General features: G+C 34.0%; 1 protein-coding gene and 1 long non-coding RNA gene across 3 annotated transcripts; one reads left to right on the plus strand and one right to left on the minus strand.

Moving 5' to 3' along the window:
• Positions 1 to 1,015: 1,015 nt before the first annotated feature.
• LOC135149523 (uncharacterized) lies at positions 1,016 to 5,105 on the plus strand. Its single transcript, XM_064085250.1, has 10 exons — positions 1,016 to 1,019; positions 1,701 to 1,936; positions 2,033 to 2,173; positions 2,456 to 2,548; positions 2,904 to 3,237; positions 3,626 to 3,867; positions 3,988 to 4,191; positions 4,274 to 4,366; positions 4,554 to 4,667; positions 4,791 to 5,105. Exons 1-10 carry the CDS (start codon positions 1,016 to 1,018, stop codon positions 5,103 to 5,105), a joined length of 1,776 nt encoding a protein of 591 aa, XP_063941320.1.
• An 880-nt stretch (positions 5,106 to 5,985) lies between these two features.
• On the minus strand, positions 5,986 to 8,092 carry LOC135149748 (uncharacterized). 2 transcript variants are annotated; one of them, XR_010287952.1, is made up of 6 exons: positions 7,905 to 8,092; positions 7,752 to 7,816; positions 7,035 to 7,097; positions 6,720 to 6,846; positions 6,451 to 6,499; positions 5,986 to 6,329 (listed from the first exon to the last, which is right to left on the minus strand). It is a non-coding gene; the product is annotated as an uncharacterized LOC135149748 (long non-coding RNA). The 2 variants fall into 2 exon arrangements; XR_010287953.1 differs by lacking the exon at positions 6,451 to 6,499.
• Between the last annotated feature and the right edge of the window lie 15,681 nt (positions 8,093 to 23,773).

Consider the following 23,773-nt stretch of genomic DNA (forward strand, 5'->3'; position numbering starts at 1 on the left):
TTTTGAAAAAAAATGAATTTTTTAAGTATTTATTTATAGTCGATTATCAAAATATCATAAAAAAATAAAATTTTAAATATATAATAATTTAGTGATATAAAAAATAAATATTTTATATTTATCTTATACGATCTTTTAATAAAAATATAATAGGATTATTGTGTCTAGTAAACAAAATAATTGATCCTAGTAATTTTTTATGTATAAATTTAACAAAATTAGAAAAATAATCTTGTATTTTTTTAACAATCATCCTATAATTTTTTTAACAATCAAAAGGTAATTGTCAATTTTTTTTTTGAAGAGTTAAAAATTCTTATTTTTATATTTTTATCTAAAAAAATTATATTTATATTATGCATATATGCAAATATGTATTGTTCACTTGTAACACCAAGACAATTTTGTACTTCGGACGTAAGTATTAGTATGTGTTTTTATATTTACAATTTAGAAAGTACTGGATAGAATCTTTGTTATGTATAAGATTAGCTCTGTATTAATTTATAAATATTTTTTTCGATGATCTAACCGTACGAATGTCAAGAACTAACAATTTTAGTCATGTATAAAAAAAGTCAAAATATTTTATGTTTATTTTATATGTTTTTTTAACAATACTAGTCAAACGTAAATTTTATCTTATTGTAAAAAGGTATTTTTTGTCCTGTAGTGTCTAATAGACAACGGTTTTTATATGCACTTATGTTGTATGATTAAAAATGACACAACGGTTACGGAAGTTATATCGTTAGAAGAGAATCCATTGTCTAAATTAGGTTCAAACAACGCTTCACGAAAAATCCGTTGTACAAAAGTAGTGTAGACAACGGTTTATGGGAAGGAAACCGTTGTATAATAAATTTTCATTTTTATGAGTTAAAAATTCGCATTTCCTCAATCAATTCTTGTTTTTGTACTCTTTGTATTAAAAAATATATTTATATTATGCATATATGCAAATATGTATTGTTCATTTGTAATAACAAGACAATTTTATACTTCAGACGTAAGTATGAGTATGTGTTTTATGTTTACAATTTAGAAATTACTGGATAGAACCTGTGTTATGAATACAATTAGCTCTGTATTAATTTATAAATATTTATTTTGATGATCTAACCGTACGGATGTCGAGAACTAACAATATTAATCATGTATAAAAAAAATCAAAATTTTTTATGTTTATTTCTGTATTTTTTTTAACAATAGTAGTCAAACGTAAATTTTGTCTTATTGTAAAAAGGTGTTTTTTGTCTAGTAGTGTCTAATAGACAACGATTTTTATACGCACCTATGTTGTATCATTGAAAATGACACAACTGTTACGGAAGTTATACCGTTGTAAGAGAATCCATTGCTTAAAATAGGCTCAAACAACGCTTGAGGGAAAATCCGTTGTATAAAAGTAGTGGAGACAACGGTTTATGAGAAGGAAACCGTTGTATAATAAATTTTCTTTTTTATGAGTTAAAAATTCGCATTTCTTCGATAAATTCTTGTTTTTGTACTCTTTCTTTGAAAAAATATATTTCTATATTTTTAAGCAAAATATATTTTTCAGAAATGCTCCATCTGATCCACATTACTTATGTTATATTTCTGAATAAAATACATCAAATTATTGTCACCCAAAATTGGTTGCATATTAGCAGACTTGATAATTGTTTGCCTTTGGATTATTTCGTGCATAAATACAGTTTCACCAAAGAAAATACAAAAGCGGAAATATATTACCACACGTGAACTCCAGCAGCAGCAGCAAAATTCAAGGAAGACTGTGAAGAAGACACCTGAGGCCGGACAGAGGTATGCATTAAGATCATCGCCAACTCTGTTTCCTAGTCAACAAGATGCATCTCCTACGCAAGTGAAGGATAAAGGCTCTGCAAGAAGGAAACTGCAGTTACAAGAATCAATTATACCAGAGAAAGAGGTATTTTTTTCAATTTTCTCAAAAACATAAGTTATAATAGTTATTTTTGTGGTGTGCCAATTGAATCACTGACATTGTCCTCATCAATTGTTGCAGTTGCTCCCACCACCACAGCCAACTGAAACCAAAGGGAACAAACCCCGCAAAATTCAAAAAAATGACAAAACGAAAGATCAGCCATTTGGTGACGCTTCTCAAGTAAGATGTTCCCTTGTACTTGCTATACCTGAGACGGAGGTAGTTAATTAATTTTCTCAATTTTCATCATTTTTTCAAAAACAAGAGATTCACACGTAAAAATCACAAACACTCCTTTCAAATATTTAAGTACACTCCTTGTACTTGCTATACCTGAATTCTATCTTGATTTGTTGCAGGTGCCCCCCCCCCCCCCCACCACCGCTGTCAGAATATGAACAAGAAAGAATCGCTCAAATGATGGAAAATGAAAGAAGGTTGGAAGAACTTGGGATCAAAAACTTAGTTGTTAAGTTGAAAGGACAAACGGCCATTATGCAGCAATCCAATGACAAAGACAAAGTTTCTCCGGATGGCGATGATGAATATATTCCGGAAAATGAGGACGAAGATGGTAGTGATGATACATCTGAGGTATAGATGTATTTAAAAATCTCTCTATTTTTCTTATTTATTGGTTTAATTAAATTAATATAGTAGTGATGTGGTATTTAATGTGATGATAGTAGTATTTAATCTGAAGATAGTAGTGATGATAGCTGTTAAGTTTGATTGCTTCATTTATCGGGAAAGAGTGTTTGTGATGTAGTTTTTATTTATTGGTTTAATTAAATTAAGATATAATGATATATTAATAAAATATAAATGGTTGATGATGTATTAATCTGAACTGGTGTTAGTTATGTATATGTTACTCTCTATTTTATCCTTACTACTTTGGCATCACATTAAATTTGTCAACCTAATAATGAACTCCTAATAATTATAGAAAATGACTGTTGTGAAGAAAAAGAAGCTAATTCATGGCCCCCTTGGACCAAGAACTCGTTCGAGAGCTAATGTCACGGCTGAAACAGCTGCAACAGATAATGAACAACCGCAAGCTGGTAAAACATCTGGGAAGAAAATGACTAGTTCATTTAAGCCCCTGAAACCAACTTGCAGCAAAATTTTAAAATCAGCAAGCAATTCAGAACCATGTGGCACTGTAGCTTCTTATTTGGCACTGCGGGAACGTCAGAAGCAGGGTATCCCTCCTCCAACACCCGAGAATGTCGACACTTCTAATTTGGAAAATGTTGTTGAGGAAGAAACTGAATCAGGTAAAATAACGGGTAATTCAATACTTTCATGTCTAATTTGATGAAATTAATCATGTCTGTTTTCTGTTTGAGTTTTGAGATTTGTTGTGATGTGATTAGATTGAATTAGTTTTTGTCTTATTGGCCATCTGTTAATATCATGCATCGAATGTTAAATTAAGTTGGGTTTAATTTAGATTATGGAGCTTAGTGTGAAATTGTTGTTCAGTTGTTAACATCTGTAGGATCGGTGTGTTAGATATAATTAGATTATATGAAATTGTTGTTGAGTTGTTAAAATCAGTAGGCACATATATATTCTGTTTCATTATGTACTTTATTGATTAATTTCAAGATTAAAAAAATTAGTAATTTAATTTTGTTTTTACTGTGTGCATGTAATATGAAGTACCAAAGCCCAGAAAATGGAGAGGAAGGACAAAAATGGTTTCTGTTCACGCAAGGACACGTGATGAAAGACCTGTTATTTTTTTGAACAAAAAAAATGTACCTGTTGCGAGTAACCCAAAACTAACTAGAGAGCTGAGTAATTTTCTCGGGACACTTGCAAAGGACAATGTCTCGCTGACTTATGTCAACTGGAAAGTGGTTCCTGAACAACTGAAGAAGAAAATGTGGGACTATACTCGGGTAAATTCTATTGCCTAAAATCCTGACAAAAAAAAAAAAATTCTATTGCCTAAACCTCATTTTCAATTATCTTTATGTTTACTCACTGAAATTATTGATTTTGAGTTAATTATATATTAGGACTATTACATTATTCCGAACGAAGCTGAGCATTGGGTTTACGAGACCATTAATAGATGTTGGAGAACTTACAAGTCTCGAATGAAGACCAAGCACTACACGCAGCATGCCACTGATAAGGAAAGGATGGAAAATAGGCCCAAGGATATTCCGCTCGAGGATTTTGAAATGTTGGTGAAGTACTGGGGAGACGAGTCAGTTAAGGTACATTACATACATTTTTTTAACATGGTTTTTGTGATTTGAAAGATCACCAGAACTGGACTGTGCAATCTTTTTTTTACAGGTATTAGCGGATGATAACAAAGATCACCGCTCTTCATTAACTGACCCACACACTCTAGGTGCCAACAGTAGTGCAGAAGTTGGAGAGAAGTTGGTATGTGTCTCTCCTTGTTTTTTTTATGGATTTCATCTGAGATGTTTTTTTGCCTTAGTGATCCTGATTATTTAATTGTGTAGTTAAAATGCCCTCAAAATAATAGGCTACTAACCGTTGTTATTGGATTTTGTGTATAACTATGAGCAAAGATAACCTTATCTTTTTTTTTTTTGCTTTATAATAGAAAAAAGGTGATCCCAATCTTGCCTCGCCGTCAAAAGCTGATATATATCTGGAATCTCGTGAGCGAGAAGATGGCCGAAAATACAAGACTACAGCTGCATCGAAAAAAAGATGCGTAAGTACTTTATTTTTTTGTGGACAGTACAATAAATGCAAACCCAAATGCAAACCTGTAGACAGTTCTGTTGTATAATTCTATGGTAAACTTGATTAATATTTTACAAACTTTTTCCTGTAGAGAAATAACAAGAAAGTGATGGAATCAGATTCGGCTCCTGCAGACACTTATTTGGATGATTTGACTACAAAGATTAGGGGAGAACTTGAGGCTGAATTGGAAGAAAAGGTTTCCAAGAAAGTCCAGGATAACTTGTCCATGATCCTCAAAAAAATAGCAGAGGCTAATCCCGGTCTGAATATGGACATTGGAGGAGTTGGTGCTACTATTGCAAGCGAGGATGATGAAAATGGTACACCATTCAGTGCCAGGACTGCCAGGACTTCCGGGACTTCCGGGACTGCCGGGACTTCCGGGACTGCCGGGACTTCTTAACTTTTTATGTAATTAGTATGGACGAATATTTAATCTTGCCTTTAAATTGTGGGTTTACAACTTTTGGTACTTAGTTAAAATGGGGTTGCGGTTGATGTTTTGGTTGGGATTGTGTGAATTTTGGATTTGTTTGGTTGTTGGTACTGTTTTGGGCGAAGTGAATGGTAGAATTATCCTGGTGAAATGGTGTATAAAGATTACTTTGGTTGGGGAAATTGTATTTTGGTTGGTGGATTTGTTGGGTTGTTGATGGAATTATGGAATTTATTGTATTATGAAAAGTGTATTTCAGAATTTTTTCTATTTACTGTTACATTAGCTTGTGCTATTACTGTTGCAGAAAACTAAATTGTGTCGCTGTTGCAAATTATAAGTGTTACATTAGACTAATAAAGTGTTACATTACCAACAAAAAAAATGTGAGTGGGTCCCGTTTGCTGATGTGGCATGTGGGACCCACAAATTCTATGACGTGGCTGGACCCACGTGCTGACGTGGCCGGTCCCACATGATGACGTGTCCTGGTCCCACATGCTGACGTGGCCGGGCCCCACATGCTGACTTGGCTGGGCCCCCACATGCTGACGTGGCTGGGCCCCTACATGCTGACGTGGCTGGCCCCACCTGATGACGTGGCTGACACGTGGCGCGGACGTCACCTGTTGACGTGGCTTCCACTGTGGGTCCCACATTATGACGTGGTTGTCTACGTGGCAGTCTATTCATGTGGGCCCCAGCTGAGAATCTCACAAGCTGATGTAACAGTACTGAATAAGTGTTACGTTTGTTTAATTAACTGTTACTCTATATCTCTAACGTATTGCTTTTGGGTGTGTTACACTTGATATAACAAGTATTACATTAGATAGCAATGGTAGCACTAGCGGATGAAATGGTAAATTTGCGTTACATTAGCCCTATTGTAACATAAAACGTGTCTAAGGTAACAGATTTTGAGTGTCTTATTTGCCCATCTATGGCGTAGTGCAAGTACAAACCAAATATCAATCACCAATATCCACCAACTAAATATCCACCAACTAATTATATTCACCAACTAATATTCACCTTTCAACCAACAATTCCATCCAACAAAGATACGGATTTATACCCTGCTTCTAACTCATCATTATACATTGATCGTGCCTTTTCCCATGGTCGTTCATGGATTGACTCTTCCCATATTACACGATCTTCCTTGCAGTGCTCGCAAGTATGCATTCCCTGTAATTGATAAACACTTACAATTAAAGCTCTTAAAAAGATACAAAGCGGAAAATAGATAGCTTTAGTCTCAATGCTAGATATTTATGTCGCCAATCAATATGGACTATGAACTTTATACCTAATATAAATACAGGACCACCCCTTGTAACGCTCTCTTGTAACAAAACCTGTAAATAGTCAAGACCGTGTATTCCATTTTCATATCAAATAAGCAGAAATCCATAGTTTAGAATAAAACAAGAATGACTTAAAATAAAAGAGCATAACTACTTAAACAAGAAGATAGCTAAGCTCATGCTCGGGCAACACACTATAAAAGTGAAAAGTGATGAAAATTAACCATCCGGTGAAAACAGAATAAACACAAAGAGTGGAAATGCTAATAACCTTCTCTGAAACAAGCTGGTACTTGTCTAGCGCATCCTGTAGTTAATGACTGTTCTAAGATGCTGCTTCCAAATTTCTCGGTTGTGGACGTAGAAGATAACGACTGTGCATGCTCTCCTGATCATTCCTGTAATATATAATTAACATGAAAATATATTTAATTGTAAAGCCTCCCACATGTGTGTGCTTTCTGATTCTCTTTATGTGTGCATTCTGAGTGTGTTCTAATAACTTTTACAGCATTTGTATGTACAGCAGGCACTTCACACGTCAAAATAGATATAACACCACTTCTAAAGTTGTGTTGATCTACACCTTCAGCCAACCCAGAATGCACAGTGGAAGCCCCCTTCACGTTAAATGCAGAGCCAATGCAATCTGCAAGAAAAAATGAACACAATATATCAAGACATGAGTTTTTAATCTAGAACAATGTATCCAACCACAATATTAAAGGCAGATGGTTTTCTAAGAATAAAATAGAAATATCCAGGTTGCAAGGGGCACCAAGTTTACATACTACCCTATAAGCACACTGGTTGGTATTAAAACAAATTAATATACACAAGTAGGGCTGTTTAAGTGTTAACACTACAAATTTTTAACAATAACACCTATTTACTCTGTTTTTATCGACTGAATGATCCTCGAGGTTAAGGGACTATCATCTATTTCTAGAGTCTTAACTAAAATCTCCTCTAGAACGAATCACATCTCTGGCCATCTCTTTAAATTGACAAAAACTCCAACCGAGAAATTACTGCTAACCAAATAATCAACATTTTACTAGTTACAGAATTCCCACTTCTACACATGTAATTTCATTTCACAACATACAAAACAAGAGCCACACCACTTAATCAAGTAACAAAAAATTAACACAATCCGATGAATTTGCCACACTAAGGCTTCTGCTTCAATATCATTCCTATAAACAACAAAGTGAAATATTTATCAATTAGTGACACATTCATACTCAATATTCAATTGATTAAAAAAAATATAAATTGAGAATCTAGGGTTTGGACCTACAAAAGCGGAATGAAGATGCCAATCAAATCCTAATTTTCCTTTAAGTGCTTCAGGGAATCAACACACTGCACTTACAAAGCAATCCAAAAACAACTCTTAGTATGATCAAAACATCATAATCACAAACAAAAAGTGGATAAAGAGGAGAGAGACCGTGAGAGAGAAAAGAAAAGAGAGCGGTACAAAGAAGAGAGACAACGAGAAAGATTATTGGATAGAGAGAGAAGAGAATAGATCTAGATGGCCAGAGAGAGAAGAGAAGAGAGGAGAAAAACGAAAGATACAGAAGGAGAAAGATACAAAGAAAGATGATGCGGAGGGGGAACCAAAAATTTGGATTAATGGCAAAGGGGGGAACGAAAAACTATGTTGGGGGAGTGAAATGGTTTATCTGGAAAGTTGGAATAGAATATTGTATTATAAATAATACTTATATTTTAATATATTGTGTAGTTGAATTTTGAAAAAAAATGAATTTTTTAAGTATTTATTTATAGTCGATTATCAAAATATCATAAAAAAATAAAATTTTAAATATATAATAATTTAGTGATATAAAAAGTAAATATTTTATATTTATCTTATACGATCTTTTAATAAAAATATAATAGGATTATTGTGTCTAGTAAACAAAATAATTGATCCTAGTAATTTTTTATGTATAAATTTAACAAAATTAGAAAAATAATCTTGTATTTTTTAACAATCATCCTATAATTTTTTTAACAATCAAAAGGTAATTGTCAATTTTTTTTTGAAGAGTTAAAAATTCTTATTTTTGTATTTTTATCTAAAAAAATTATATTTATATTATGCATATATGCAAATATGTATTGTTCACTTGTAACACCAAGACAATTTTGTACTTCGGACGTAAGTATTAGTATGTGTTTTTATATTTACAATTTAGAAAGTACTGGATAGAATCTTTGTTATGTATAAGATTAGCTCTGTATTAATTTATAAATATTTTTTTCGATGATCAAACCGTACGAATGTCAAGAACTAACAATTTTAGTCATGTATAAAAAAAGTCAAAATATTTTATGTTTATTTTATATGTTTTTTTAACAATACTAGTCAAACGTAAATTTTGTCTTATTGTAAAAAGGTATTTTTTGTCCTGTAGTGTCTAATAGACAACGGTTTTTATATGCACTTATGTTGTATGATTAAAAATGACACAACGGTTACGGAAGTTATATCGTTAGAAGAGAATCCATTGTCTAAATTAGGTTCAAACAACGCTTCACGAAAAATCCGTTGTACAAAAGTAGTGTAGACAACGGTTTATGGGAAGGAAACCGTTGTATAATAAATTTTCATTTTTATGAGTTAAAAATTCGCATTTCCTCAATCAATTCTTGTTTTTGTACTCTTTGTATTAAAAAATATATTTATATTATGCATATATGCAAATATGTATTGTTCATTTGTAATAACAAGACAATTTTATACTTCGGACGTAAGTATGAGTATGTGTTTTATGTTTACAATTTAGAAATTACTGGATAGAACTTGTGTTATGAATACAATTAGCTCTGTATTAATTTATAAATATTTATTTTGATGATCTAACCGTACGGATGTCGAGAACTAACAATATTAATCATGTATAAAAAAAATCAAAATTTTTTATGTTTATTTCTGTATTTTTTTAACAATAGTAGTCAAACGTAAATTTTGTCTTATTGTAAAAAGGTGTTTTTTGTCTAGTAGTGTCTAATAGACAACGATTTTTATACGCACCTATGTTGTATCATTGAAAATGACACAACTGTTATGGAAGTTATACCGTTGTAAGAGAATCCATTGCTTAAAATAGGCTCAAACAACGCTTGAGGGAAAATCCGTTGTATAAAAGTAGTGGAGACAACGGTTTATGAGAAGGAAACCGTTGTATAATAAATTTTCTTTTTTATGAGTTAAAAATTCGCATTTCTTCGATAAATTCTTGTTTTTGTACTCTTTCTTTGAAAAAATATATTTCTATTATGCATATATGCAAATATGTATTGTTCATTTGTAATACCAAGACAATTTTGTACTTCAGACAGAAGTTTTAGTATGTGTTTTATGTTTACATTTAGAAAGTACTGGATCGAATCTTTGTTATGTATACGATTAGCTCTGTATTAATTTATAAATATTTATTTTGATGATCTAACTGTACGGATGTCGATAACTTACAATATTAGTCATGTATAAAAAAAATCATAATTTTTTATTATTATTTTGTATGTTTTTTTAACATTACAAGTTAATCGCAAAATTTGTCTTATTGTAAAAAGGTGTTTTTTGTCATGTAGTGTCTAATAGACAACGATTTTTTATACGCACCTATGTTGTATCATTGAAAATGACACAACTGTTACGGAAGTTATACCCTTGTTAGAGTATCCATTGTCTAAATTAAGCTCAAATAACGCTTTAGGGAAAATCTGTTGTATAAAAGTAGTGTAGACAATGATTTATTGGAAGAAAACCGTTGTATAATGAACTTTCATTTTTATGAGTTAAAAATTCGCATTTCCTTGATCAATACTTGATCTAATGCAAGAAAAGCCTCAACTACTAAGAAACTGAATATTTTTTTTATAACTTTGGTTAGGACTTTTGAATGTTTGCACTCTTTTATGCACATTTATTTTCTTTAAAGTCATTCAGTCAGACAATGTTTTACTAGTTAAAGGCTTGTCTTTAAGGTCATGATACGATGCTAACAAAAACACTTGTATGTTAGATTTCCGAGTCACACAACACTTTATGGAACCCTCGTTTGAACAGCTCGTAAACAACACAACAAATAAAACACTTGTCTAATTACAACAACGGTTTCTTGAAATATTGTCTAAAGTTTCTTCACACATCGGCTCTAAAAACAGTTGTCTAACATGCATCATTACACAATACCACAATTAAGATACCGTTGTCTGATTAAATTTACTGGACAACAGTTTTTTAACCGTTGTAGGTCGTAGATGTTAGACAATAGTTTTTCGAGGACGAAAATAAAGTGTTGTGTCTTTGTTTCGGCCAACACTTTTTCCAGCGTCCGTTGTCTGACTAGTGTTGTCTGATGCCAGTTTTGTTGTAGTGATATTACCTGCTTCTACTTCTTCACCTTCACTTCCATTTTGTAAATCGGTATCACCAACATCCTCTCTCCTCATTTCAGCTTCAAGATTTTGCTTCTGACGTTCTCGCAGGGCCATATACGCAGCAATTGTACCACTTGGTGCAGAATTATCCCCTTGTTTTAACAGTTTGCTGCATGTTGGCTTTATAAGTTTTGCACTTTTGGTACTAGCAGCAGCAACTTTTTTGCCTTTGTCGATAGGATCCACCGGATCCTTATCACCTAAATCCTTATCATTTGCTCGCGAACGAGTTCTGAGACCAGGTATTGCTTTCCGTTTCTGGACAGATTTGATTCCCTATGCAGTAAATATTAAACACAAATGAAGAAAAAATGTACATAATAACTAAAACAGATATATATTGTGATATTGTTAATTTAATAAAAAAAATAATCATTTAGAAATTTTAAGACATAATTATTGCATGCAAATTGTGTCTAGCCTAATACAAATGAATAAGCGTTTACAAAACAAACTTAAAATTAACAACACAAAACATTTAAAATTTCTCAAAAAAGAAAGCATTAACAACTCTTTTTTATCTATATTCTTGATTACTAATTAAGTTAAGAGGCCTCTACCAACAAATGAAGAAAAAATGTACATAATAAGTGCAAAATCAAATGCAACCCCTTACACAAAATTACCCAATAGGTTCATATAATTTCACAAATAGCTAATTAATAATAAAATAAACACAAATAAAGAAAAAGTGTACATAATAAGTATAAAATATTATCTCTGAAGTGTCATCACTTTCATCACCCGTCTCATTTTCCACAACATATTGAGGATCATCCCGATCCTTCTTTTCCTTTATACTCAGCTGGACTATCGGCTTAATTGGATTAGGAGCATAATTTCCTAATCCCAGTTCCTTGAACTTTTTTTTGTTTTCTTCCACATTCTGAATTTTACGCAGCTCATACTCATTCACTCGGCCCCACTGCAAGTGTGAAATGAGGAAAATATCAGTTTGTATGTTGCAAAATAGGTGTGAGCTAAGGGAAAATATTACTACCTCAATTGTATCAATTTTTGATAAATGTAACCTCCTTTTCGCCACCATTGCAGATACAGCGTTGGGGCATACATCTTTTTTCCACTGAGGGTTGCTTGAAAGATCCTTCTGTAGGTCCTCCAAACGCGGTGACTTTGGCAGATTGTTGTTTTCAACCTCTTGCAAATGAGTTGAGCTTCGAAGATTCTTTGGAGGTGTCTTTGGCAGATTGTTGTTTTGAACTTCTTGCAAATGAGTTGAGCTTCGAAGATTCTTTGGAGGTGTCTTTGGCAGATTGTTGTTTTGAACCTCTTGCAAATGAGTTGAGCTTCGAAGATTCTTCTTCGCTAGCTCCTGCAAACGTGGTGATTTTGGAAGCTTGTTCTGTTCAACCTCCTGCAACTGAGGTGACCTTGGAATCCTCTTGCTTTGCCTTGTTGCTGTAGTTGGTGTGAAGAAACAAAAGTACGCTTGTTCTGTTTGCTCTGTAGATGTTTTGCAGAAATTTGCAAAAAGACACAAATCAGTAAACATGTGTCTCATGAGATTAAACACATAAGCAAGCCTTATTATAAGTAAATATGACTTAGTAATTTGTTATTATATTTAAATTTAAAATTTAAAATAAGAAATGACCTTTAAGTATGTTCTTTCTTGGATGTACGACTAGAAATGGCACCCCTGGCTCCAGTGGCTTGCATTCTTTGTCAACAACATAATCCACATATATATTTATGTCCCCACCACTTTCGCAGGCATCTACCAGTTGAAGCAAATCTGAATCACACTTCAGAAGCTTCCATTGTTGGGGTTTTCCATTCAGCACATATAATCCTCCAATTTCAGTACAGTTGAGGCAATCCTTGACATTTTCTAGCGCCACTGTATATGAAAATTCATCCACGTCTTGGCGGTTGATAATAATACTCTTCCCCCCTGAATAACTTGTCTTGTTGAATGTGCCATCATAGTTATACCTCACATTCAGCAACTTCTCTGCCATCCTACAGAAATGAACATATATGGATTAAAAGAAGGAGACCAATTATGCGGATAATTTAAAAACTCAACTAGACAACTAAATATAAAGACAGAAGTGATTGTTATTAAGTTAAGGAATGATCATCAAGAAAGAGAGAATTATGCTACAATTCCACAATTATATATGGAAAACAGTTAACTAACATTGGACCTTAGCAACACAAGTTTAATTAACTATGAGAAACAGTTAGTTAATTCAGAGATCATCACCAATTAAAACATCACCAATAAATTTCATTCTCCTAAATTACATATCAGCAACTAAAACATCTCCTAAATTACATATTACCAAAGAGTTTTTTTTTACTTAAGTTGGTGATACAGGGACTTGTCTTTTAGGGATATCATCCCTGAACCAACTAAATTCACATACTTGATTTTGTAGTTGGAAATCAAGATTAGAATCATGTTTATCAGGCGGGTTGTTTTCTTCTTCCAACAAATCTTGGTCTTCAGCGTCACACCAGACCCTTGGTAGTCTTTTCATAACATATTGAACAAATTTTGCAATTGGATCTTCCACATAGAATACTTGCTGCACTTGTGAAGCAAGAACATAAGGATCAGATTTGTGACGGGACTTGTTAAAATTGACCCTAGTCAGACCAAAGGGATCTTTTTCTTCTTGGTACTAGCAACACTTAAACATAACCACCCTGAATACTCCCCACTAATCAACTTCAAAAATATCTTCAATAGACCAGTAGTAGTTCACTTCCCCGATAATTGGATTTTTGTCCTTAGAATTTGCAAAACTAGTGGTTTCAGCAGTTAAAAAAACTCCACTGTTTTGTGTGGTGCATCGAGAATCTCTCTTCTTTGTGTGGAATCGATAACCATTTATGAAATACCCGCTAAACCTCCTCGCTGTTCGATTGGGACCTATTTCTAACACTTGTAACTCGGTTGAATTGGTGTCCAGATTTTCAACTTGGACCTTTAACTATCTCCAAAACTCTTTGGAGTGTGTTTGCTCCTTTTTGTATCGTTCTGAAGTTTGATCTGCTTCAACTGAAGCTCGATGAATCCTATCAAGTAAATAATTGAAACAGTTTAAAAAAGAGGCATTTTAATTAGTTTTTATTATTTAATAAATGTAAGGACTAGAGAACTTACTCAAGCAAAGCCTCAATTTCCTTATTGCCGCTATTGAACATAGTGTAGGTATGACATGCTTTCCATTCTGAATCTTCTAATTGGAAAACTTTGCCATCTTTATTCCTTCTTGTTCCAATATGGTACGTCACATTTGTTGGACATCTTCCAAAATCAGTATTTTCTTTTGCTTCTTCACAAAGCAAAAATCTTGAACAAAATGTGATACACTCCTCTGCTAGGTAGCCTTCTGCAATTTAGCCTTCTGGTTTGCTCCTATTACGTACATATGATTTCAACTTTGCAAGATACCGCTCAATAGGATACATACACCGAAGGTGCACCGGTCCGCCGCATTTAACTTCATTACACAAATGGACAGGTAGGTGCACCATGATGTCAAAGAAGGCAGGTGGGAATATTGTCGCATAAGTTTTTTTCTATGTGCATAGCGTCAAGATTGTGTCGAAGTTGAACATGTTTCCAATACGACAAATTAAAAAATATTGACCTCTTTTTGAAAGGAGAGTCGATTTTACGCTTTCTCTTTCCCATTCCCTTGCGTTTCTTCCCAAATTGATTTTCAAACCCAAACAACAATTCTTTGATATCCTTTCCCGTTAATGGATCCGGAATCTGCCTCGTTTCAATCTGCCCATTGAATCTTTTCTTGTCAAACCTCCATTTGTGTGAAGGATCGAGATATTTTCTATGATTCATGTAGCACATTTTTCTACTATGTTTCAGATATTCAGAACAAGTTTCGTAGTGACATATTGGACACGCTAGTCTACCCTTTGTGCTCCAACCCGACAACATAGCGTATCCTGGAAAGTCACTAATGGTCCAAAGCACCCTTGCCCGTAAATTAAAGTTATGATCAGTCAAGGCATCATATGTTTGGATGCCGATATCCCATAATTCTTTCAATTCGGCAATCAAAGGCTGCATATAGACATCGATACTATTTCCCGGAGATTCTGGTCCCGATATTAACGTTGAAAGAATCAAATTTTCCTGTTTCATGCAGAGCCAAGGTGGGAGGTTGTAGTTTACAAGTAGAATTGGCCATGTACTATGACTTAAATTCATAGAACGAAATGGATTAAATCCATCAGCAGCTACACCTAGTGAAATATTTCGAATTTCCGAAGAAAAATCAGGATACATAGCATCCATTGTCTTCCAAGTTTCGGCGTCCGCCGGATGCCTTAGTTTCCCATCTTCCGTCCTTCCCGCTGCATGCCATGTGTTCAATTTGGAAGATTCCTTGGACAGGAACAATCTTTGTAGCCTAGGCTTTAGTGGAAAATATCTCATAACGTTTGTTGGCACTTTAGTAACTAACTTCTCCGGATCGTTATTATGGGCAGACCCTTTCTTCTCTTGTATAACCCACATCGATACCCCACAAATATCACAGACTTGTTTATTTTTATTTGCTTCCCAATACAACATGCAACTATTGGGACAAGCATGTATTTTCTCGTAATGAAGGCCCAAGTCCCTAATCATGTCCTTCGCAGCATTGAAGGACAAAGGCATATTTGCTTCGGGGAAAGCATCCTTTATCAACCCCAATAATTCCCCAAAAGCAGAATTGCTAATTCCATGACTACATTTTAAATGGTAAAGCCTGATCATAAAACTTGAACGAGAAAATTTCTTGCAGCCGGGATATAGTGGTTGTTTTCCCTCTTTCAGATGCCGATAAATCTTTTTAGCCTCCGTACCTGGTCCATCGTCTAAATTCTCAAACATCTTCCCCATCGCTTCTAAATTATCACCAAAATCATACCCCGTTTCGCAATCCATAAAGTCAGAACCTATATTTGCAGTACTATTTTCGACTTTCTTTTGCGAGACATCATATATCCATTGGACATGTAAAGCGGAAGGCCCTCTGCAAATGAGATGATCATAAATCACATCCTGACGATGCCAATATTGACCATTACATTTCTTGCAGGGGCACTTCATTTCTTCACCTACGGAAAAAAGGGGAAACGCATATTCCACAAATGCTTGAATCCCACTGACATATGCTTCACCGTACCTAGGTAGTCCTATCCAATCAGCCTCCATTCCTAAAAGCTAGTCACACTCTGTTTTTGTCAAAATTAGTGAACAAATAAAGATTTGACAGCCTGTTCAATTGCAAACCTACATATTATCGTACTATTACAATCAAATACATAGTAACTAACACCTTACAAAAAAAAATACATAGTAACTAACATAGTAGCATGATTCAGCCAAACTAACTAACATAGTATCATGATTCAGCCAAACATTAACAATAATACTCAAAATACAAATGAGAATCACTTAAAAATATCAGTTGGTATGTAAACACAGTGTACATAATTACAAGCATGCATAGAGACAGCGAGAGGGGGAGGGGAGAGAGAGCGAGAGAGAGAGAGAGATAGAGAGAGTGAGTGAGAGAGAGAGAGCTGGAGAGAGAGAGGGGGGAGCGTAAAATATACCTAATCCCCTTGGTGAGAGCTTAAATCGAGCTTGGCTGCCTTCGAAACCCTAGGTGAAAACTTCTCTGCTTCGAACCCCCAAACTTCGAAACCCTAATTTTGAAACCCTAATTTTGATTTCTCTACTTTGAGGCGAGTGAGAGCGCGGGAGTTGAGTGAGGTGAGGTGAGGTGAGGTGAGGTTGAGCGAGGAGCGAGAGAGAGCGAGGGAGGTGAGGTTGAGCGAGGTGAGGTTGAGCGATGAGGTCAACTGTAATTAGCGATGAGATAGTGGAGAATAACTGTACTTAGCTTCGATTTGGGGGGGAAAACATGCCGCCCATTTTTCGGACACACATTCATTTTTATTTTTAATATATTTATTTTAATATTTTAACATTCTTTTGATATTTAATATTATGTTTTATAAATTTAATAAGTACAAATAAAGCAATATTTAATATATTCTTATATTTTCAGAAATTTATTTTTTAAATTACATTATTATACAATATCGTTTGAAAGATATTTAAAAACATGAAAGTGAAAGTATAACTAGCATTATTGTATTACATTGTCTATTGAGACAAGACACAACCCGTGCACTATATTTTTCAATTATTTTTTCCCAACACTAGTAAGGGTATTTAATATCATCCGTACGGATGGATCGTCTTAAAAGATATTTGAAAAAAACAAACAATCAATCCATGACTATCCCCAATACAAGTATTCTGTGCTACACAACTTACACTACAGAGATACGACACAAACCATGCACTATATTTTTTCATTATTTTTTCCCAACACTAGCAAGGGTATTTAATATCATCCGTACGGTTTGATCGTCTTAAAAGATATTCAAAAAAAACAAACAGTCAATCCATGACTATCCCTAATACAAGTATTCTGTGCTACACAACTTACACTACAGAGATACGACACAACCTGTGCACTATATTTTTCGATTATTTTTTCCCAACACTCGGAGGGGTATTTAATATCATCTGTACGGTTGGATCGTCTTAAAAGATATTCAAAAAAAACAAACAGTCAATCCATAACTATCCCCAATACAAGTATTCTGTGCTACACAACTTACACTATAGAGATACGACACAACCCGTGCACTATATTTTTCGATTATTTTTTCCCAACACTCGGAAGGGTATTCAAAAAGATATTCAAAAATTTAATCATTTTGACTGTTATAGGATTGCCCAAAATCATTTTTAAAATGTGTTCATAAATATTCAAAGGGCACTTTGACCGTTTTGACTATTATAGAATTGCCCCAAATCATTTTTAAAATTTGTTCAAAAATAACACTTGTGGGACCCACAAGTGCCACATCAGCAGAAGTGGGACCCACATGTGGGGACCACATGCCACGTCAGCAAATGTGGGTCCCTATATAGTAATAATATCTCCGCGCGGCTCATCTCTGAAACACACATCCCGAGCCTCTTTTTTCATTTTCTCAATTTTATCTTCTTCTTTCATTTTTCCTCTTCTCTTCTTTCATTTTTCCTCTTCTCTCTCTTCTTTCATTTTTCATTTTCATCCCCTCTCTTCGCCTCTCTTCCCCTCTTCGCAAATCGAAAACGAAATCGAGGCTCCTAAATCAATAATCTAATCCATGGATTGTTGAAAGCCTTCGAATTCGACAATCGTTAATAAATATTCAATTTCTGTGGTTTACAATTGATTGAATTTAAATCCATGAATTGTTTCTAATTTTGTTCGAGATTTATTGCAGGGGAACTCAGTTGATTAAGAATGGTGAGTCTCGAAGCTTCGTTCGTGATAACGAAGCATGGTGGAAGCGAGTCAACTCAGTTGTTTACTCGAAGCATGGAAGCGAGTCAACTCAGTTGTTGACTGAGTTGACCTGGTGAGTCTCATGTGGTCCAAACCATGAGCCCAGGTGCAAATCTATGGTTTACAATTTTTCATTCGAATTCGAATTCATTTTCTGTGGTTTACAATTGATTGAATTTAAATCCATGTACATATTGATTTTTATTGTTTAAAAAAATCTCGATTTTTTAAACAAAAAAAATCACGATTTTTTTGTTTAAAAAAATCTCGATTTTTTTGTTCAAAAAAGAAATTAAGAAAAATAAAAAAAAAATCTCGATTTTATTGTTTACAAAAGCTCGATTTTTAAACAAAAATAAAAAACAGAAGTGATATAAGTATATGGGCCAGATTTTAAACAATTGAAACATGGGTAACCGATGAAATGGGCCTGATAAGCATAATTTTTTTTGGAGCCCAGCAAAGAAAAGATTATGTTATATTTTATTATGCATTGACAAATACAAAAGCAATGTTGGTTGAGTGGTTTTTGACTTGTTTTGTTATGTGAGAGGTCATGGGTTCAATTCCCTTGGCCTTCAAAAATTTCAAAATATTTTTGAAGTACGGCCCAACACTGCCACGTCAGCGTCGTGGGGCCCACCGTTACCACGTCAACGTCGTGGGACCCTCACGGCCACGTCACCAGAGGTGGGACCCACACAGCCACGTCATCAGTGGTGGGCCCCACATGTGGGACCCACACAGCCATGTCAGCAGTAGTGGGGCCCACCTTGGGACCCACCTGCCACGTCAATAGAAGCGGGCCCACGTGTGGGACCCACCTGCCACATCAGCAGTAGTGGAGCCCATATGCGGGACCCATCATGGCCACGTCAGCAGTAGTGGAGCCCACACGTGGGACCCGCACTACCACGTCAGCAGTAGTGGGGCACACATGTGGGATCCACCTGCCATGTCAGCAGCAGTGGGCCAACAAGTGTGGGACCCAAACATGGGACCCACTAATTAAATAATTTTTTAATTAAATAAATAAATAAATAATTAATTAATTAATTAAATTAAATAAATTATTGTAACAGTTGGATGTGGCGTTACACGGTTGCAACACTGTCACGTCTATTTTGACACTGAATTTCGGCTACTGTAATACGTCGTGAGGAGTGTTTCATTATGTCAAAATTTGCCTAGCTATTGTAACACAAGCGTTACAAGGGCGTTGCAATAGGCCATCTATGGCGTATTGTATTAACTCTCAGATAATTTACGATATTGTATAGGTAAACTTACAGAAGTTTCATGTTATATTTACTATACGAATTGAGGATGTTATATATCTTTTCCCATTTAAGAATGGGACTGCATAAGAAATGCTTGTTCAGGAAGTAAAAAAAGTTTGGATTTCTAATGCCAACATTAGAACCTTGAGCAATGTCATACAAGCAAATCTTATTCAGGTTTACAAATGCTGGAGAAAGGTCTCTAAATACAAACAATACTTCAGAGATCAGATATCCGAAGTAAGACTGACAATAAAATATGGTATACTGCATTAGAGAAGCTTGTCCCCCTTACTCTCAATGCTCATGACACTTTAAGTCATTATCTAGCACAGAAACATAAATCAGAGATTGCATCTCCAGCTTTATATTCTTTTTCTAAATATATTAAACACATGTCCTAGCTTTGTCTTCGGCGAGGTTTAAACTCAGTTCAAACCCTTATCGGAACAAGGAGTAACTGAACCATGATAACATAAAATACAACGAGACTAAACACCTAAGACGGTAATAAAGTAGATTTAAAGAAAATACTAAAACATAGCAATTAGTGCATCCAACCCGTACATCATACAATAATTTTATTTATAAAATAAGCTAAAGACTTTCCCCTTATTTGCTTACACAATATGCATTAATTACGGCTTATTCTATTACATTTTCCTGCCTCTTTTTGCCCTCCGAGTACCAGTTGTGGAGCTTCAATTAATCCCTACGGAGTAGCACATCCGTGCCCGGAATCTTTCGTGGTCTTCCCCAACCTCGTTTTGCACTCTAATTAATTGTCATTTGTAGAGCAAAACCTGATCCTTGGGGAGTGGAAACATTCGTGTCCTAATTCTTTTGTGGTCTTCCTCTAACTTGTTTTGCACTTATAAGTGCAATTGTGGTGCATCAATTGATCATTAGGTAACTCATCATGGAAAATAAACAAAGTATGCACATACATAACTTCATCCCACATGCTCCAATTGTTTTATACTTTTAGGTGTCGTCTGTGGTGCATCTTCCTCCCATGTGCTCCAAGGACTTCTTGTGCGGCCTTCTCTTGTCTCATTTTAGGGTAGTGCTTCATCAACAACCGGGTCTTAGGTGTCTAGTCTCATTTCATTTTATTCTATTAGTATGGTTTAGTCCTTTCTTGTTCTAGTAAGGGTTTGAATTGAGTATATTTTATCCTTTTAAATAATTAAATATGTTCTTTGAAAAATAACCTCGGATTGTTCATATTATATTTTAAGATTCTATTAATTTAAAAGTGGGAACTTCATTAAGGTTTGGAATTAACATGTTTAAAATCTAAACATTTAATTATTTGAGTTATATGATATAATGAGTTAAGTAAGTGTTAACTCATGTTGTGATGTTTAGACATTGAAGAATGTAAATGATGCATGCACTAGAAAAATAAGGATGTGATTATTGATTTAAAATACAAAACATTATTCCTTGACAAAAGTTCTTTTCTTGAGGGATTTCTTGTAAAAAGATAAAGCTACTTTTTACGGCAAAGGTGGAAGCAATTGTGAATGAGCTATCAAGAAAATTCTCATGCAAAAATAAAAATTAAAATGAGAAAACAACATATTTCTGTTAATCAATATGATAAGTATGTTTTTTCTTGATGTGATACTGTAATGTACTTTTTTCTTATAAGAATAACACATTCAAACATTGATATTTGGATTCATTCTTTTTCTATTCTAACTCCCTAATTCTTCCATGAACCTCTTTACATTTTGTAAGCCAACAAGAAATTAAATAAAGACATTATTCCACATTTGTTTGGGGATGGGTAAAGGGTGATCCACATCCTTCTTAGAGCAGTTTCTTCATTACTTTTCTGCATTTATAGTTTAAGAATAGTAGTAGATGGAATATGATAGGAGGCGGAGGTTACAATGACTTATTAGAAATTTTATTACATAATTGACATAAATTAATTCTCCCTCCGTTTCAATTTACATGTCCACTTTGAAGAATTTTTTTTTTCAAATTAGTTGTCCACTTCAACTTTCAATGCAAAATCATATTTCCAAAGTCAATTCTACTCCACATATCTCTTGTTTATATTTCCTAGATCAATCTCATTCCACATATTATAGTCATTTAATGCATCTAATTTGTAAATATGGGCGTTAACATACATGAATAAAGGATATTTTATAGCAACTACATGAATGAGACTATAGCAAAATATAAATTCAAGATTTAAATAAGACTTAAGATGGAAACATGATTACAATGCATGAGCCTCACTATAATTGAAATTTGACGAGGAAATAAAAAAAAATCGAGAATAACATAATAGATAAAAACAAATAAAATAAAAATAATCAAAAAAATAGTCACTGATATATGATACATGCTAACACAATTCCAATAACATAGTACATCAAAAATCAATTAAATATTAGAATAGGTATAGTAAGTGTATATACCATGTGGTTAGCCACATTATTCATGCCAGAAAGTTTAATTCCACAAACAAGTCGTCCTAAAAATCATGTATATAAGCATAACAATCAATTAGACATATTATTTGCTAAAAAAAATCTAATATTATTTGTCCATCTTCTTTGTGCAATACAAATATTTCACAAGTTTCAATGTTAATGTTTATTAGCCCACACAATTTTCATCATTTACAATGCAAATTATGTTGACTTTAAATGAAAACTTACTAGTATTTTTGTATAACCAATGCATGACAATGATAAAAACATGTCACATTTAATATTTCTTAATATGTGTGAGTTGTGTAACCTGACCATTAAAATGAGAAGGAGGGAGTACTATATGTTAAGTGGGTTGGAAGGAGAAGAACATATCTATGCATTAAAAATATTACATAATGTAATATCATATAATCATGAACCCTATCACTTTCTCTCAAAATTAGTATAATTCCAACTCACTAAAATCATATATAAAAACAAATCAACTAGTTAAAAAAGAAGAGTTGATGAAAAAACATCAATAAAAGACTTATATAACAACCATCTTTGGGAGAATTTCACCCTCTAATATGAAACAATAACCATATTTATAGAAAAGTAAAACCAAGTCAAATCCATACAATGCTTAATAATAAGATGATATACATCACAAGATAGATAAAATAATCTTACCTAAGTTATTTACACCTTCTTCTATGACATTTTTCTGCCTCTTTTTGCCATCCTGAGTATCATTTATGGAGATTCAATTAATCCCAATGGTGTAGCACATTCGTGCCAAGATTCTTCTGTGGCCTTCCCCTGCATGGTTTTGCACTATAATTAAATGCCACTTATAGAGCAAAACCTCATTCCTTAGGGAGTGGAAAAATTCATGCCCTGATTCTTTCATGGTGGTCCCCTTACTTGTTTTACACTTTTATGTGCGCCATCTGTGGTGCATCATATTAATCATTGGGCAACAAGATCCCCGTCATGGTAGACAGAAAAAGTATGAAGGTATATAACTTCCACCCACCTGCTCCAAGGCTTCTTATGCCGCCTTCCCCAGCCTCATCTTGTACATCTTAGCTCTTGTTGTTCAATAATAATTTTATAGGGTGGTGCTTCATCAACAACCTACTTTGTGCCATAACACTCAGAGTGTGTCTCAATGTGTTGAACGTGTTTCCCAGGTGATGTTGTAGCCAGGCCATTCCTATCACCATAATTATTACTAATCATTTGAAACTTCACATAATTGTTGTGTTCATCACCAACAGTAGTACGAATCAACGGAATAGATGTTAGCACAACTTTTTCTGGAATCCCACTCGAGTCATTTTGGTTCTATTAGTTCTCCAATTGTAGAGTCATTGTGTGAATCAGCAATAATATACAATAAATTGTTATAAATTTCTCTCATTTCATCAATTTTGGTTGTAAGTACGAGGCACGAAGCTCCTACATGCTCCCAGGTATCGGTAGTATGGTTAAGTGAAAGATGCATCAAATAAAATTTTAAATTTTGTAGGTAAACCACACTACCATGGCCATGTTTTTGTTTCCGAGACCCGGGAGTGAAGTCATAATAAGGCCAGGAAGTTCCTATCATAGTTACCATAAAATGAGCGCATTGTTAGAAGAAGAATTCTTGATAGCATTCATAAAAGGTTTTAATTGTTAGAGATCTTGAAAAAATCATCATGGGGCTCAATTAGTCAAGTATAACGTTATCTA

The sequence above is a fragment of the Daucus carota genome, chromosome 9 (genome assembly GCF_001625215.2).
Source record: "Daucus carota subsp. sativus chromosome 9, DH1 v3.0, whole genome shotgun sequence".
NCBI lineage: Eukaryota > Viridiplantae > Streptophyta > Magnoliopsida > Apiales > Apiaceae > Daucus > Daucus carota.

Coding starts and splice junctions, on each gene's coding strand:
- LOC135149523 (XM_064085250.1), top strand. Junction 1,937..2,032: donor CAATTATACCAGAGAAAGAG/GTATTTTTTTCA, acceptor CAATTGTTGCAG/TTGCTCCCACCACCACAGCC. Junction 4,668..4,790: donor CTGCATCGAAAAAAAGATGC/GTAAGTACTTTA, acceptor TTTTTCCTGTAG/AGAAATAACAAGAAAGTGAT.